General features: G+C 37.4%; 5 protein-coding genes across 8 annotated transcripts in view; 2 read left to right on the top strand and 3 right to left on the bottom strand.

Annotated features, from left to right (window-relative positions):
- The window catches only part of LOC132203696 (division abnormally delayed protein), a 36,789-nt gene extending 31,358 nt beyond the window's left edge, over positions 1-5,431 (bottom strand). The window contains exons 1-4 of the mRNA XM_059631639.1: positions 4,670-5,431; positions 3,875-4,045; positions 1,599-1,900; positions 707-1,153 (exon numbers count right to left, since the gene is read on the bottom strand). Of these exons, the coding sequence (XP_059487622.1) occupies positions 707-1,153; positions 1,599-1,900; positions 3,875-4,045; positions 4,670-4,853 (1,104 nt within the window). The 5' untranslated portion in view covers positions 4,854-5,431. The remainder of the gene's footprint in view (positions 1-706; positions 1,154-1,598; positions 1,901-3,874; positions 4,046-4,669) is intronic.
- Positions 5,432-5,777: 346 nt separating this feature from the next.
- LOC132203697 (N-terminal Xaa-Pro-Lys N-methyltransferase 1) lies at positions 5,778-7,198 on the top strand. The gene is made up of 4 exons (XM_059631640.1): positions 5,778-6,239; positions 6,295-6,478; positions 6,538-6,643; positions 6,701-7,198. Exons 1-4 carry the CDS (start codon positions 5,952-5,954, stop codon positions 6,951-6,953), a joined length of 831 nt encoding a protein of 276 aa, XP_059487623.1. The 5' UTR covers positions 5,778-5,951; the 3' UTR covers positions 6,954-7,198.
- LOC132203698 (protein Mpv17-like) lies at positions 7,196-8,455 on the bottom strand. Its single transcript, XM_059631642.1, has 5 exons — positions 8,296-8,455; positions 7,979-8,109; positions 7,798-7,913; positions 7,524-7,745; positions 7,196-7,465 (listed from the first exon to the last, which is right to left on the bottom strand). Exons 2-5 carry the CDS (start codon positions 8,049-8,051, stop codon positions 7,346-7,348), a joined length of 531 nt encoding a protein of 176 aa, XP_059487625.1. The 5' UTR covers positions 8,052-8,109; positions 8,296-8,455; the 3' UTR covers positions 7,196-7,345.
- A 242-nt stretch (positions 8,456-8,697) lies between these two features.
- LOC132203508 (thiamine transporter 1) lies at positions 8,698-11,639 on the bottom strand. 4 transcript variants are annotated; one of them, XM_059631323.1, is made up of 7 exons: positions 11,550-11,639; positions 10,471-10,641; positions 10,238-10,408; positions 9,867-10,172; positions 9,297-9,742; positions 9,025-9,160; positions 8,698-8,965 (listed from the first exon to the last, which is right to left on the bottom strand). In XM_059631323.1, exons 2-7 carry the CDS (start codon positions 10,594-10,596, stop codon positions 8,825-8,827), a joined length of 1,326 nt encoding a protein of 441 aa, XP_059487306.1. In that variant the 5' UTR covers positions 10,597-10,641; positions 11,550-11,639; the 3' UTR covers positions 8,698-8,824. The 4 variants fall into 4 exon arrangements, with proteins under 4 accessions (XP_059487306.1, XP_059487304.1, XP_059487303.1 ...); XM_059631321.1 differs by having other exon boundaries at positions 11,428-11,568; XM_059631320.1 differs by lacking the exon at positions 11,550-11,639 and adding an exon at positions 11,087-11,282.
- Positions 11,597-12,854, top strand: LOC132203509 (large ribosomal subunit protein eL22-like). Its single transcript, XM_059631325.1, has 4 exons — positions 11,597-11,739; positions 12,176-12,328; positions 12,425-12,652; positions 12,718-12,854. The coding sequence occupies exons 1-4, from the start codon at positions 11,710-11,712 to the stop codon at positions 12,757-12,759; spliced, it is 453 nt and encodes a 150-aa protein (XP_059487308.1). The 5' UTR covers positions 11,597-11,709; the 3' UTR covers positions 12,760-12,854.
- Positions 12,855-13,085: the final 231 nt, after the last annotated feature.

The following is a 13,085-nucleotide window of genomic DNA, read 5'->3' as shown; positions in this document are numbered from 1 at the left end:
ACTTTTTAAGGAAAAGAAACGACGATCGCAGCCAGTTAAAGACGAGGTTAATATAATATGCACTTTAAACTTTTAAAACGGGCTCATATTACCCTTACAAAAATATTCATGCGCTGAAGGCTTCTCTGAATTTTTATAATGAGGAATAAAGGAAGCAGCACCATTAAGTAACAAAGTTTTCTAGAGGAAAAATAGACTTACAATTAACAAATTAAATGAATATATCATTGTTTGTGGTGGATGAAAATGGCAAATATCTTATTTCAACACCATTAAAAAAAATATCTGAAAATTTATTTGTAATTTATTATTATTATTATCATTGAAAAATGCCATTATTACATTCTAATGGTTTCATTAATATTTAAAATTTCAAAGAAAATAAAATTTTTATATTCGATTTTAAATTTTATTAAAAAAAATTATGAAAAATAAATCTAGAAAATCGAAAAAAGGTACTTCGTAAATATGTTTTAGGCCAAGGGCGTCTTATCGCCCTTTATTGAGCTCTCAGAGGGCAAGTTCCAGTAATTAAAATTATTTTTAAAATTACTCATCATCAATTTGTAATGACGTTCTCTTAATATGAAAATAAATTTCCTTGTCAATAATTGATAAATTTTTGCTTACTTATCAGTTGTTAAATAAATCTGTCGAGTTAAAATAAGAAAATGTTAAAGGAAATTGAAAAAAAAATCGTACTCACCCTCTTTTCAAGGGAGGGTCCGTCAACCATGGCCTGCATGATGGCGTCGGAAATCTGCGTCTCGAGCGCGCCGACGGCCTTTTCCGCCTTGACGAGGCCGTTGAGCGCGTACGCGGAGGCGACGTGCTCCTCCAGGCTGTCCACGTAGCCGTTCCAAGAGGCGTCCAGCTCGGTCAAGTGCGCCAGGCAGCCTCGCATCACATTCTGGCAGTAGCCGGCGCAGGGCTTAACCTCAGCATATCCCGAGCAGCGCGAGCAGTAACTCATCCTCAGCAGGGCGCTCGAGCACTCGTCTGATTTGTCCCAGGCGTGCTCGGCCAGCACCAGGGCGTCCAAGCCCAGGCTGAGTGAGCGCAGGAAGTCATGGATGGCGCGCACCGCCTTGCCGATAGCAAAACCCACCGACTTGGGGATGTCGCCAAAGGGACGCAATTTGTGGATCGAGTGCTGTGCGGATAACAGGGAATTATTATTGAAATAAAAAATACAAAAAGTTCAAAAATGTATTTGGGGCAGCAGAATAATTGCAAAAACAATTAAAACCCTTTTTAAAGATAAAAAAAATATTGAATCTATGCATCAAATCAATTTCATCCCCCAAAACTGTTATTCCAACACACTGACAATAAGTTAGAAACCAATGATTACTGGAAAAAAGATCTTTTTACTGTATGGACTTGGTGCGATTATTTTGTTTTAAGAAATCCAATTACGTCATTTCGTACACAGCAAAACTCTTAAGATTATTGAAAAATCTCTTTAAAATATCGCTAGTGAGGTCCTCATTAAAATCGTCTTATGGTTGATAAAAATCATTTTTGATGAATATCTTGACAGGATATCAAGCAAATCGATAAGATAAACTTTTAAAACGTCAAAGGAATGTGCATACCTGAAGGCAAAGCGAGTACTCAGAAGTGATTTCGGCATTTGTGTGGATGATGGAGTGCCGGTACACAAGGGGAAAGAGCTGGTGGAAGAAGTTTGTGATGGTGTCGTGCAAAGACACCTCTTCCAGGTCAGCGGAGGAGTCGTTCAAGAAAGAGGCCGGCCCGGGATCAGCAAGGACTTGGCGCAGTTTGGAGAACAGCTGCTGAATGGGCACACGCGCTTCGGGCGCCAGGCGCTGGAACACCTGGGCAAACGTCTCCAGAGTTCGGTTCTCCGACCGTCGGCTCAGCTCGATAATTTTCTCTGCAAGAAAATGAAAAAAATCTCTTATTAACATTTTTTCTTTCAAATGACACAATAACGCAATGCAAGTGATTCTAAAAATGGATTTTAATAAAACTTTGTGCCGCTTAGTAGAGATAAAATAAAATAAATGGCTTGATTTAACATTTAGCATGCATCATGAAAAGCGCGCGTCCTAGCACAATGTTAAAGATCAATTTATTTATTCCCTCTTGTTACAACTGTATATAATAAATTTTAATTGCAAATCATGCAATTGAGTTGATAAACTCTAGAGATAACGACTCTCTCTCTACTCTCTGCACGGATGGGGTGTGTTTGTTGTTCATATTTTACTTGACGTCACCTTATGCAGAGAGGATGAAAATAAAATTGTTGCTCTCATCAATATCAGAGTCGCTTGCTTGTCTGGGTCGTACTTAATAAAACAATGCCGGAGTACGGTTTGAATAATTGCAAGTATATACTTCACCGCAGAGAAGAGCGCACAAGATGAATTTACATTTGAGAGAGCAGCACAAAGTGAGTGAGAGAGGAGTCTGCTAAAGTACCGCCACACAGATAATTCATGAATAAACCGACACCAAGGTCACGCGCTCTGCAAGTGCAAGTCATACACATCGAAGGAAATGAAGAGATGAAAAAATGTTGAATTTTGATATTCGGCCGGGCAAGCGCTGCCGCAGACAACAATCTAATAAGAATTTACTATGCAAGACCTCCTCAAGTGCAAGCCAGAAGTTTAATTAAATTATTATTGTTTTTTTTTTCACCATTAATAACACTAAATAAATACAATTATAATTATAACATGACAAAATGAATGGAAAGAAAAGTATTTTCGTGTAATTCAAATGATAAAAGAGTTGAGCAAATTGAATTTTCTTATCTCGTTCGAAATTTTAAATTTTTGTCCAAGAACTAATTTTTTTTTTATTAAAACTTATTTTATAGTTTTTAGAATGCTGTAAAATAAAATAATTAAGATTTAAAATACGAAAATAATAAATATCATTTTATTCCCAATTAGTTGTAAAATTATAAAAGAAATTATATTAAATTAAGATAAATAAGATCGTAGAGTTGTTTTCTAATTTCATTTAAAAAAAATGATAAAAAAAAATGTTACAAAAGGGAGGGAATTGAAAGTGTAGGCCATTATTTTAATACTTGATGAAAGTCAAAGGCCCATAAAGCAAAGGAAGTCTCAGCAGATGAAAATTCCTTGAAGTGGCTTTTATATGCATGAGTATTGTATTAAAATAATTTACAATTTCCGTCCAAATTAGCCGCGAGAGACAATTATACCGGCGCTCTAAACAACACCACGCATACAGAAGTGTGAGGAGAATTTTTTGCATTATTAATTAACAACACACACTGCTCTCGCGCTTATATGTATAATGAGTAAATACGTTAACGTCACATAACACATGCACAGCCCATTTCCTTCTGTTTAATTATTCAACGAGGGCCGTTTTATCAAATTATATTATCTGCTGATATTCATTAAGTGGCCATTTGCGGACGCTAATTAGCGGAAAAGCCCTGCGGAATTCGCTGTAGGAATTTCAAGCCGGGCAGTTTTGCGCATGTAAGCCTGAAAGCCGGACGCAGCGTGTTCTGATTAAAAGCAACTATCGTTATCAAAGCATGCAAAGAAGAATGCGAACGGACGGGCAAAAAACGAAGACAAGATTAAGAATTGAAATGTCCTTTAATTAAACAATGATAGACGTTATCATAATCATTTTAAAATAATTACGGACTAATTAAAAAATTCTTACGCGTTGATTAAAAATTTAGCAACAAAAATTGCAAAATATATAAATGTATTTCTACTTCATGTTTGGTTTATTCTAAATGAAGTAATTAATCTATTGAAGTGCGAATCAAAGAAAAATCAGACGCTTTTTGACAGTGACAAATTCAAAACCAATAAGTGCAGGAGGGAAAGAGTTTTTCGATCCATACCCAAGTAATCGCGACTGTTGGAGTGGAGGACCTCTTGGATCGAGTGCGAGTTTTGCCTCAACACTTCTTGCAGTTCTTTCCTCGCCAGCGACTTCAGCTGGTTCTCCATCCGCGAAGTGCAGCAGTTGCTGGTGCCGTTCACCACAGGACACAGTCGAGAAAAGAGTGGCCCTGCGAAATTAAACAAGAACAAAGGCACGTGAAAAATAATGCACTCACTTGCTTGAAAGAGTAAAAAATAAATAAACGTGCAGCAAACAATTCATACCTCCGTGCTAAACGCAAAGTGCAGAGAGAGGAAATTTCAAAGAGGGAAAGAATGAAAAAAAAAGAACGAGCGCTGTTTGTGAGCATTGCGCGCACAAAGAATGCACTTTTGTTATTATAAGCACAAAGTGGATGAACTGCTCTCACGGCAAAGAGCAGCCGGCAAAAGATCTAAAGTTGATATAATTAACTTTAGAAAACAATTTATTTTTATAATTAAATAGGCAGGACTTATAAATTATAATTAATTTTCGTCTCATAACACACAATACATTCAATAATCTTAAACAAGAAGACGCAATAATTTAATTGCTTAGATTTTTTTGTTATAATTCATATTAATATATTTTTTCAAGGAAATGTTAAAAATTAAAAACATAATAATTAGGAAAATATAAATTTTTTTATAAATCAGGACAATTTATCCTTCTTTATTAAAAAAAGTAGTATTATTTACTTGAATCGGAATATAAGTATTATAAAAAAAAATATATATATATATATAATTTTTGCAATTTTTTTGTATACCTTCGATGGAGTGATCGGGTGGGTCGGAGATGTTCTTTGCGACGAAAAGAGGTTTCACAGCCGAACAAGAGGAGGCCTTGAACCTCATCTTGTGCACCCTCTTGGCGTCGGACGCGTGCGTCCGGACAGGTGAGAAAACGGCCAGCAGGCCGACGAAGAACAAAACCGACAGTTGGTTCTTCATGACGAATCGCGGAACTGGATGGGATCGACGAATCAATCAATCAAAATCAATTCAATCGCACTCGGCAAGTGGTCCGATATCACATTAAAAGCCGCGTGATTTCTTGAATGAAATCGGCGTCGACGATCGGCCGGTGCAACATGAATTAAAAGCGCGATTTGGGTGCAGGTGCGTCACGGTGTCGACCGCCTCAAAGGTATGCGCCGCGGCCGCTGCTGCCTTTCATTACCTCCACATGCACGTACGTAATACATGTACGTATGGCAGCTACGGGTAATTGCAAAAAATCACTCGTCCATCAATTAAGCGATGCGTGGTGGCGTGTCGACGGGTGATCGGGTTGCAGAAGTGTCCCAGCCGCGCCAGAAATCAGAGCCGACACTCGCACTCACTCCTGTGCTGCCGACCGTCGACTGATTCCTGCCGAGAATGCAGTTCAATCACGAGCTCGCCTTCTGCACACTGCTCTCAGCACCATATTTTTCTCTCCGCGAAAGCTGCGGCTGCTGCGAGACGACAGTGGCGTGGTCTGGCGTAGAAGGGTTGAAGATCTTGGTGTGAGAGGAATGCTGTGTGAGCGGGCACTCGAGCAGCACCGTCCGCGCCGCCAAGCAATGAGCACCGGAGAACAAATTTCGCGCTCTGATTGGTCAAAACGTTGGACTAAATTGAAGTTAGCCGTAACGTTGTTGGTTTGCTGAATAATACTGAAAAACCGGTTACTTTAAATTAAATAATTTTGCAATAACTAAATTTTATCAGAGTTAAATGAAAAACCATACACGAAATTCAGTTTAAATATAATTTTTGTGAATTTAATATTAAAATTTCATTGATTCTGATAATATTTCCCTCAAACTTAAACATACCGATTTATACCGGTTAAAATTAGAATTGCGCACACGTGGGGGGCGTGTCCAGTCTATTTTTCTCTTCTGTTTTATTGATTCTTTTCAACATCTTTTCGGATCACATTGTTTTGCTTTGCTCGACCTTCCCTTGGGTTTTATCAAGAATTCCTGTTATCACTGACCCTGAGTCTGTACTCCAGCGTGACATATTGCACCCAGGTCATTGACCACCGTTAGTCTGATAGGGATGGAACCGTTGTGTAAAGTGATTCCCGCTGCACCTGCTGAAAGCAACGTGACGGCAGCGTGGGAGCATCCAGCCGAAAAAAATTCAGACGATCAGAGAGACGAAAAAGAAGAATGTAGAATACTGCAGCCTATGATTGCTGATGAAAATTCTGAAAATTATTACTCACATGCTGCCACTTACTGGTCCTCCGTACCACCCACGGTGGATGGAATGCTCGGCGGCTTTGGCTACATTTCTCACACTGACATTCAGGGTTCTGAGACTTTCCTGAAGAGTGTTTTTAAGGTTTATAAATTATCATTATTATTTTTGAAATTTTAATAATTTTTATATTTTCTAGCTAAAAACCCCCCCACAAAGACAAAGAGCTCTTGACTGCGGTGCTGGCATTGGTAGGGTCACTAAACTCCTCCTTCAAAGATTTTTTGACAAGGTGGATCTTGTTGAGCAAAATCCTGCATTTCTCAAAGAAGCAAAAACTTATTTAGGACCATCAAAACACGTTGGCCAAATGTATTGTGAAGGTATTTAAAAATTCAATTTAAAAGTCTTGAAGGTAAATAAAAATAAATTTCTATTTTAGGACTACAAAATTTTAAACCTGAGGAGAGCTATGATGTCATTTGGTGTCAGTGGGTGCTAGGTCAACTCAAAGACCACGACTTTGTAGAGTTCATGAAGGCGAACATGTAAGTTTTGTTTTGTATACTACATTCTTTTGAATTCATCAAAATAAAATATAATAGAAAAGCACTGAAGCCAAGTGGCGTGATTGTGGTGAAGGAAAATGTTTCCTCTAGTGGAGAAACTGAGGAAGACACACAGGACGCATCAGTGACCAGGTCGGAAAAGGCACTTGTTGAAATTTTGACTGGACCCTCAGGATTGAGAATATTGAGAGAAATGAAACAGCCAAGATTCCCTAAAGGTCTCTTTCCTGTCAGAATGTATGCAATGAGGCCATGTAAAAAAGAAGACTTGTCCAAAGAATGCGAGTGAAAGTGATGGAACCAATCAAAACTAATATTGTGGAAATCATACCGATCATTAGATTTTTGTTTAACGTATACGGAAATATGATTCTGTGAATTTGTCGACTAATGGAACATTTATAATGTGATGAGATTCCTATTTAATTTGTTGTTCTGACCCTGTCCTCATGTTGAGTGATGTTGATAATAAAATTTGTTTTGCTTATGAACGGTACTAAAAAATTAAACAGATTACAAGTAAACTAAAAAATATTCAATAGTCTTATCATTTTATTTATATCTAATGAAATGGTAATTTTAACAACAAAAATTTCTTGAGGATATTTAATAGGCAAGAATTTTCAAAAACTAATCCCTGAAAGTATTTTACTCGAATGACTTTGACATATAAAACAGAAATTACCGATTGCACTTCCAGGCCAAGTAGGTGTTCCAACCAAGGCAGAAAACTTGCTCAAACAAGACTTGAAAACGTAGGGGTACAACTCCAAAATTTACGAGCTGCACTGCTGGCCACAGCTGCAATTAATTTACAATTACAATCTGACAATTAAATAATCAATCCAAAATTACGCACCTTCCAATTATTCACCAAAATGTCCAGGAAGTCATTCTCTATCCTTTCAACAATTTCCTTTTGGCTCTGCTGCTGCATCACACCCGTCGCAACTAAAAATCCCACATAAAAAGGAGGTGCCGCTACAAGTTGATCGAGGGCCACCTTTTTCAAAGCCATGTATTTCTTCGAGTGACCCACTAACTTGTGAAGGGTTTTATACCAAGCCCAAAGTCCTGGACCCTAAAAAAACAACATTTTTCAAGTTGGAAGAATTAATTAAAAAATATTCAACCATAAAAACCACTCCCATGGCACCGAATCTTGCTATTCTGACCGGATCCATTTCTTTGAATTTCTTTTTTTCCACTAAGGTTTGAGACATCACATCTCCAACAGCCATAAGAGTACCTGTTTATTAAGTGAATATTTATAAAAATGTAATCATAATTTACAAAATTAAAGAAAATACATACCCGTTTGGATTGCGTGTACTTTCCATGGATGAGTGTCCAATATTCGTAAGTAAGCTTGCAGGATTTTTCTCATTTTCTAATATTTTGTATAATATCTTAAGAAGAATCGTATGGGTTGACTGAGTTCCAAGCTAATATTTAATTGGGTAGTTTGAGAATTGTATATATGTATTCGAGACAAGTTATTAAAATTTAAATTGCATTAATGCAGCTCATTTGCTGCGCGCTTTTGTCTTGCCTAGCTGATGAGAGTTATAAAGTGATGTGGATAATTAGATCAAAGGCTGTATGCAATGAGAAAGATATGATATACGTACATGAATTTATTATCACAATAGGGCTCGCTTCATATAAATAATATTATACAGACTAGTTCTCATCATGCTGACAGTCCATGTTTTCTTTGAGAATGTGATGTGATTTAAAACACATGACGAGGCGAGAGGAGTAGGGAGGGGCATTGCTGTGACCTCAACTCGCCGTAGCACAGCGCTTCAAGCTTTGTCTGTTATAGCCGATATATTTCTACCATTTATTTTGAAAATTCATTTATATTATTTTGCATAAGTATATTAGCGTATGTATTTATATTGAAAAACTAACTGCCTTTATTTGTGACGTCAATTATTTTAAACAAATTTCAATTTCTAATAAATTATTATTTTCTTTTACTATTTCTTATTTATATTATTTCATGTGTTTAAGAAAAGTCCCACGGGCATGATTTTAAACAAATTTATTTATAAAAACTGTTTTTTTTTCTTTTCTTAAAAGGCACTAATATAAAAAAGCACAGCTATTGAAATCAGACTATTCTTGATTATGATGAAATGTTTGATCCTTCCTTTACGTATCAGCCCTTTCCTCTTTGGGCAGCCAGAGTGATTTGAGAGTGACACCACGCCATTGACCTTTTAGCAGTGAGTACAGGGCAACAAACACAAATCCCACGCCAAGCACAGCAAAGTACGACCCGTAAATAAGGAACTGCAAAAATGAAAACAAATGGTCAGTATACATAATGATTAAAAATAAAATATATTGACCTGCTCCCGAGGAGCTATTTGAAGCCATGTGATGACTACCAAGGTCAGGATACTCTGCAAGGCCAGGGCGAAGAACATGTTGACCCCAAAGATTAGACCAAAGCACTCTTCCTTCAAAAGTTTTGCGATTTCCGAACTAAAAAAAAAAAAACTTTAATAAAATTTAATAGTAAATTTTATAAATTGAAATTACAAAAAAAAATATTAAATTTAGTATAAGTAGTTATATGGATTGCAATTTTATTTTAAATTAGTGAAAAAAAAATAAAAACCTGGCAATGGTGACTAATGCCTGGTAAGCTGCAAGGCAAAGGATGTAAGCCGCATAAGAGAGCCACAAGTCCTGGGAAACAGAAATGGTGTAAACGGCCGCTGCTTGGACAAGGGCACAGGCGGCCAGCGCTGGCGGCCCGAGAAGCTGCCAGTTGAGTCGGAGGGAGGAAAGGGCAAGAGCACTACAGGCACCCACAACAGTGTACACAGCCTCTACAGCACCATTGTAGAGCTGCTGTCCGGACGACTGGACAACTTCCTCCCAGATGAGCTGCGTGTAATTGAGCACCTGGTAGAAGCCGCAAGTTGCCAACGCCCACCAAAGTGACCATTTGACCACCGAAGAAGAAGTGTAAGCCGTCACTAGATCGCGTCGAAGATACCAAAAGGCTCGAGCCATCCGTTCTGGTGGTGCAGCATCATTTGCTTCAAGTGAATCTTTCTCCTAGTGGAAATTAAGAAAATAATATACTTGCTGGCCATTAATACATTACATGATTGGAAAATTTACTAAATATTTTAGTATTTATATTATTTTAAAATTTTATTATAAATTTGAAAAATCTTACATGGCTTGGCAAAATGGCCTTATCCCTGTGAAAATAAATGCTGGACTGGGTTGATGGCAACAGGAGGGCCCACATAGTAGCAGCCACCATGGAGGCCAGGGTGATGTAGTTGAGCTCAAGGTAGTCCATGGCACCGGTAGAGACGAGCACTTGCGCCATCACCCCAGAAGTGCATCGACCCACCAGATAAGCAGCTCTTGTGTGCCCCGACACAGCTTGGTACCTGCTTCGGTCGACGCTGGCGTAGATATACGTGTAATAGGCCACCTCGCCAGCCATGAAACCTCCGTAAAGAACCTCCATAACCTGGGTGGCAATGAAATATTTCAAATATTTTAGCAAAAATTTTAAAAATTGAATTGATTCCAGACCTGCATGAGAGGAATGCCTTGAGCCCAGATGAGCAGAGAGTAAATTGCGACTCCGGTCAGCGCATCGGCCACAATCACAGGTTTGTGCCTCAAGAAGTCGGTCACCAAAAACACAACCACTAAAAGGGCCAGGGTCGAGTATGTTCCTACGGGGTAGATTTCCTCGTAAACCTGCAGGAATTGTTTTATTATTATTATTTATTTGTTGAAAATTTATTTATTTGAAATATTACTTCATTTGCAGTGAAGTTCTTCCATGGACCCATGAGAAAGTGAGTGACATACGGCTCTGAAGGGCGGATCTCCTTCAGGAAACCAAATATGCACAAAAGGAGCGAAAGCTTCAACCACCTTTCCATTTTTCTCCTTCACTTGAACCTTCGGATACAAGGAATTGCAAGTCGCTGGAATGAAATACAAAATAAATATATATTGGTGTCACTTATAGTCAATTAACAAAAAAATAATAATAATATAACTATCATTCCTAACTTTTTTGACCAAAGTTCTGCTGAACAATTCTGATTATTTTGCTCAATCCCAAAATTATAGTTCTTTTTAGGGATATTGAATTTAATTACTAAAAATGTTCCACCTTACCTTGGCACATAGGTTATATACAAACACACGCAAAACTACTATGTACTAAAATTAATAGGCTATTTTCTTCAAAGCAAGCAGGAATTAATTAAAAATAGAAAATAATTTAAAATATTATTGTTTTCAGGTGAAAATATACAATATATTCCATGTAATTAATTTTTTTAAGCACGGAAGTAAAAATGTTTTTTACAGTTAAAAATATTTGTGCTTGAGAATTAAACAATTAATTATTATTCTTGAACCTGCCTTTTATAGCGAAGTGATAAAAAACGAGACGAGTGAGGTCGATAATGCTGATGCAATTTTGGAAATTTCACAGCTCCAAGCATAAAACACCTCTTATTTCATAGTGAAACTGCAGACACGACTGTTCGACGGCTCATTCGACTCAACGAACCGTACATCGCAGGACTTGATTTTGCTAATTTGCTTCGTCAACATCCCGTACATACGTGCATTGTTATAAAATTGAGACATCAGCTGGAGATTCAGATCGGAATCGAGATAAAAAGATTAAAAAATTGACCTTTGTAAGTTTGTAAGGACAAAAATAGAAATAATTGTGAAGTACTCTGTTTTTAACTTACATCGGAGTGGCTTTAATATCAGATCCATGCTTCTAAAATCGCTAATTGAGTGCATCACAGATATTAGTGACTAGATTTATATCTAAAAACAACAAATTTATGCAAAATTTTAAACAACGTGCCTCCCTTCTCTGCCGCCGGTGTCTAGTCCAGTGCTGCCACCAAGCGATTTTCACTTAAAGTTTTTATTGAAACCGGCCCTTTTTTGCCCAATCAAATCACGCCATTAACGGCGTTGGTTGAGTGTTTCACCGCTCGTGGCAGCAGTGTTTTCTTGCAAACATGGCACCCGTCGCCGCATCAACAAAGGCCGTAAGTCGAAATTTTGACTTTTTTGCACTGTAATTCTTACAATTTGGTACATTGAGCGTTTCAGTAAAGTCCGTTCTTTCAGTTAAAACCAAATTAAAATATATCCTAACTCAAACATTCCCAAAAACGAGCTGTCAAAATTCACTCTCATCAGGGCTGCCAGTCTGCGAGCCACATGACTTTCCGAATTTTGATTTTCTTTTCCTCAATAAATACGGAAAATCTCAGTGAATGATTGTTTAAATCTTAAACAAAGATTGTACTAATATGAGTTGCGAACAATAAATTTGTGAAATTACTGAAATTTATCACCGATGGTCGAGGATTAATATCTGCCTATCCGCCCATTCGTACCATACCCCGTGCTGACATCAATGTTTATATACGAATACTTGGACGCAGAAAAGTTTATACTAATTTCTAATTATCTACATAGGCTGGGGCCAAGAAGCCCGTCCCAAAGAAGACCACAGCCCCTAAGAAGCAGACCCTCAGGGGGAAGGGACAGAAGAAGAAGAAGATCCAGCTCAAATTCACTGTTGACTGCTCGAAACCAGTTGAAGATGAAATTATGGATGTTTCAAAATTCGTAAGTAGTTTTATTTCTTAAAAAAATTGTACTTTTTTCTGAATAAATTTAAAAATGTTCTGATAGTAAATTTTAAAAATCTTAATCCATTTACAGGAGGCCTATCTTAAGGAGAGAATAAAGGTCGCTGGCAAGACTGGCAATTTGTCCGGCGCTGTCAGCCTCGAGAGGACCAAGACCAAGGTCACAGTGAACGCAGACATCCACTTTTCCAAGCGGTACCTTAAGTATCTGACTAAGAAGTACCTGAAGAAAAATAATCTGCGTGACTGGTTGAGAGTGGTGGCCAATGGAAAGGACTCGTACGAGCTGAGATACTTCCAGGTATAACTTATTTGTAAATTAACCATCGAGAGAAGTACTTAAACGATGCTGTTTTTTTGTTTCAGATCAACAATCAGGAGGATGAGGAAGAGGAGGACAATGATTAATCAGTCGTGTTCCATGCCCTTATTTTTCTCCTGTATCTTATTTTGTAACGCTGAGGCAAATAAACTCCAACCGTATTTGCTGAAATTTACAAATTTGAGACGCATTTTATTTCTCAAATTTTAATGATAATCATTTCCATTACTGTGTAGTCATTATTTATAATTATAAAGTTTTAAACTAGATAAAAAAAACAATTCCAAATAATTTTTAAAGTTAGAGCATGGAGAGAAGTCAAATATAAATTAACTGCTTTGATTTAATAAAAAAATCTATATTTCTCTTGACTCATGAAATTGACAATGCTGGGAATGAATTTTAAATGAAT

This window comes from Neocloeon triangulifer, unplaced genomic scaffold (genome assembly GCF_031216515.1).
Source record: "Neocloeon triangulifer isolate White Clay Creek 2 clone unplaced genomic scaffold, ASM3121651v1 ptg000017l, whole genome shotgun sequence".
In the NCBI taxonomy this organism is placed as follows: Eukaryota; Metazoa; Arthropoda; class Insecta; order Ephemeroptera; family Baetidae; genus Neocloeon; species Neocloeon triangulifer.
Note: the sequence above shows the minus strand (reverse complement) of the source record. Positions and strands in the feature narration are given on the sequence as shown.

Bases quoted from the DNA above. Each gene is read 5' to 3' on its own strand.
- LOC132203698 (XM_059631642.1), bottom strand. From the start codon at position 8,051: ATGAGAAAAATCCTGCAAGCTTACTTACGAATATTGGACACTCATCCA. The intron at 7,914-7,978 runs GTATGTATTTTC...CTTAATAAACAG, and splicing joins AGTACACGCAATCCAAACGG to GTACTCTTATGGCTGTTGGA. The intron at 7,746-7,797 runs GTTGAATATTTT...TTGTTTTTTTAG, and splicing joins CCATGGGAGTGGTTTTTATG to GGTCCAGGACTTTGGGCTTG.
- LOC132203509 (XM_059631325.1), top strand. From the start codon at position 11,710: ATGGCACCCGTCGCCGCATCAACAAAGGCC. The intron at 12,329-12,424 runs GTAAGTAGTTTT...ATCCATTTACAG, and splicing joins TTATGGATGTTTCAAAATTC to GAGGCCTATCTTAAGGAGAG. The intron at 12,653-12,717 runs GTATAACTTATT...TTTTTGTTTCAG, and splicing joins ACGAGCTGAGATACTTCCAG to ATCAACAATCAGGAGGATGA.
- LOC132203508 (XM_059631323.1), bottom strand. From the start codon at position 10,596: ATGGAAAGGTGGTTGAAGCTTTCGCTCCTTTTGTGCATATTTGGTTTC. The intron at 9,161-9,296 runs GTTTTTATTTTT...TTTTTTTTTTAG, and splicing joins GCATTAGTCACCATTGCCAG to TTCGGAAATCGCAAAACTTT. The intron at 8,966-9,024 runs GTCAATATATTT...TCATTTTTGCAG, and splicing joins AAATAGCTCCTCGGGAGCAG to TTCCTTATTTACGGGTCGTA.
- LOC132203697 (XM_059631640.1), top strand. From the start codon at position 5,952: ATGGAACCGTTGTGTAAAGTGATTCCCGCTGCACCTGCTGAAAGCAAC. The intron at 6,240-6,294 runs GTTTATAAATTA...TATATTTTCTAG, and splicing joins TCCTGAAGAGTGTTTTTAAG to CTAAAAACCCCCCCACAAAG. The intron at 6,479-6,537 runs GTATTTAAAAAT...TTTCTATTTTAG, and splicing joins TGGCCAAATGTATTGTGAAG to GACTACAAAATTTTAAACCT.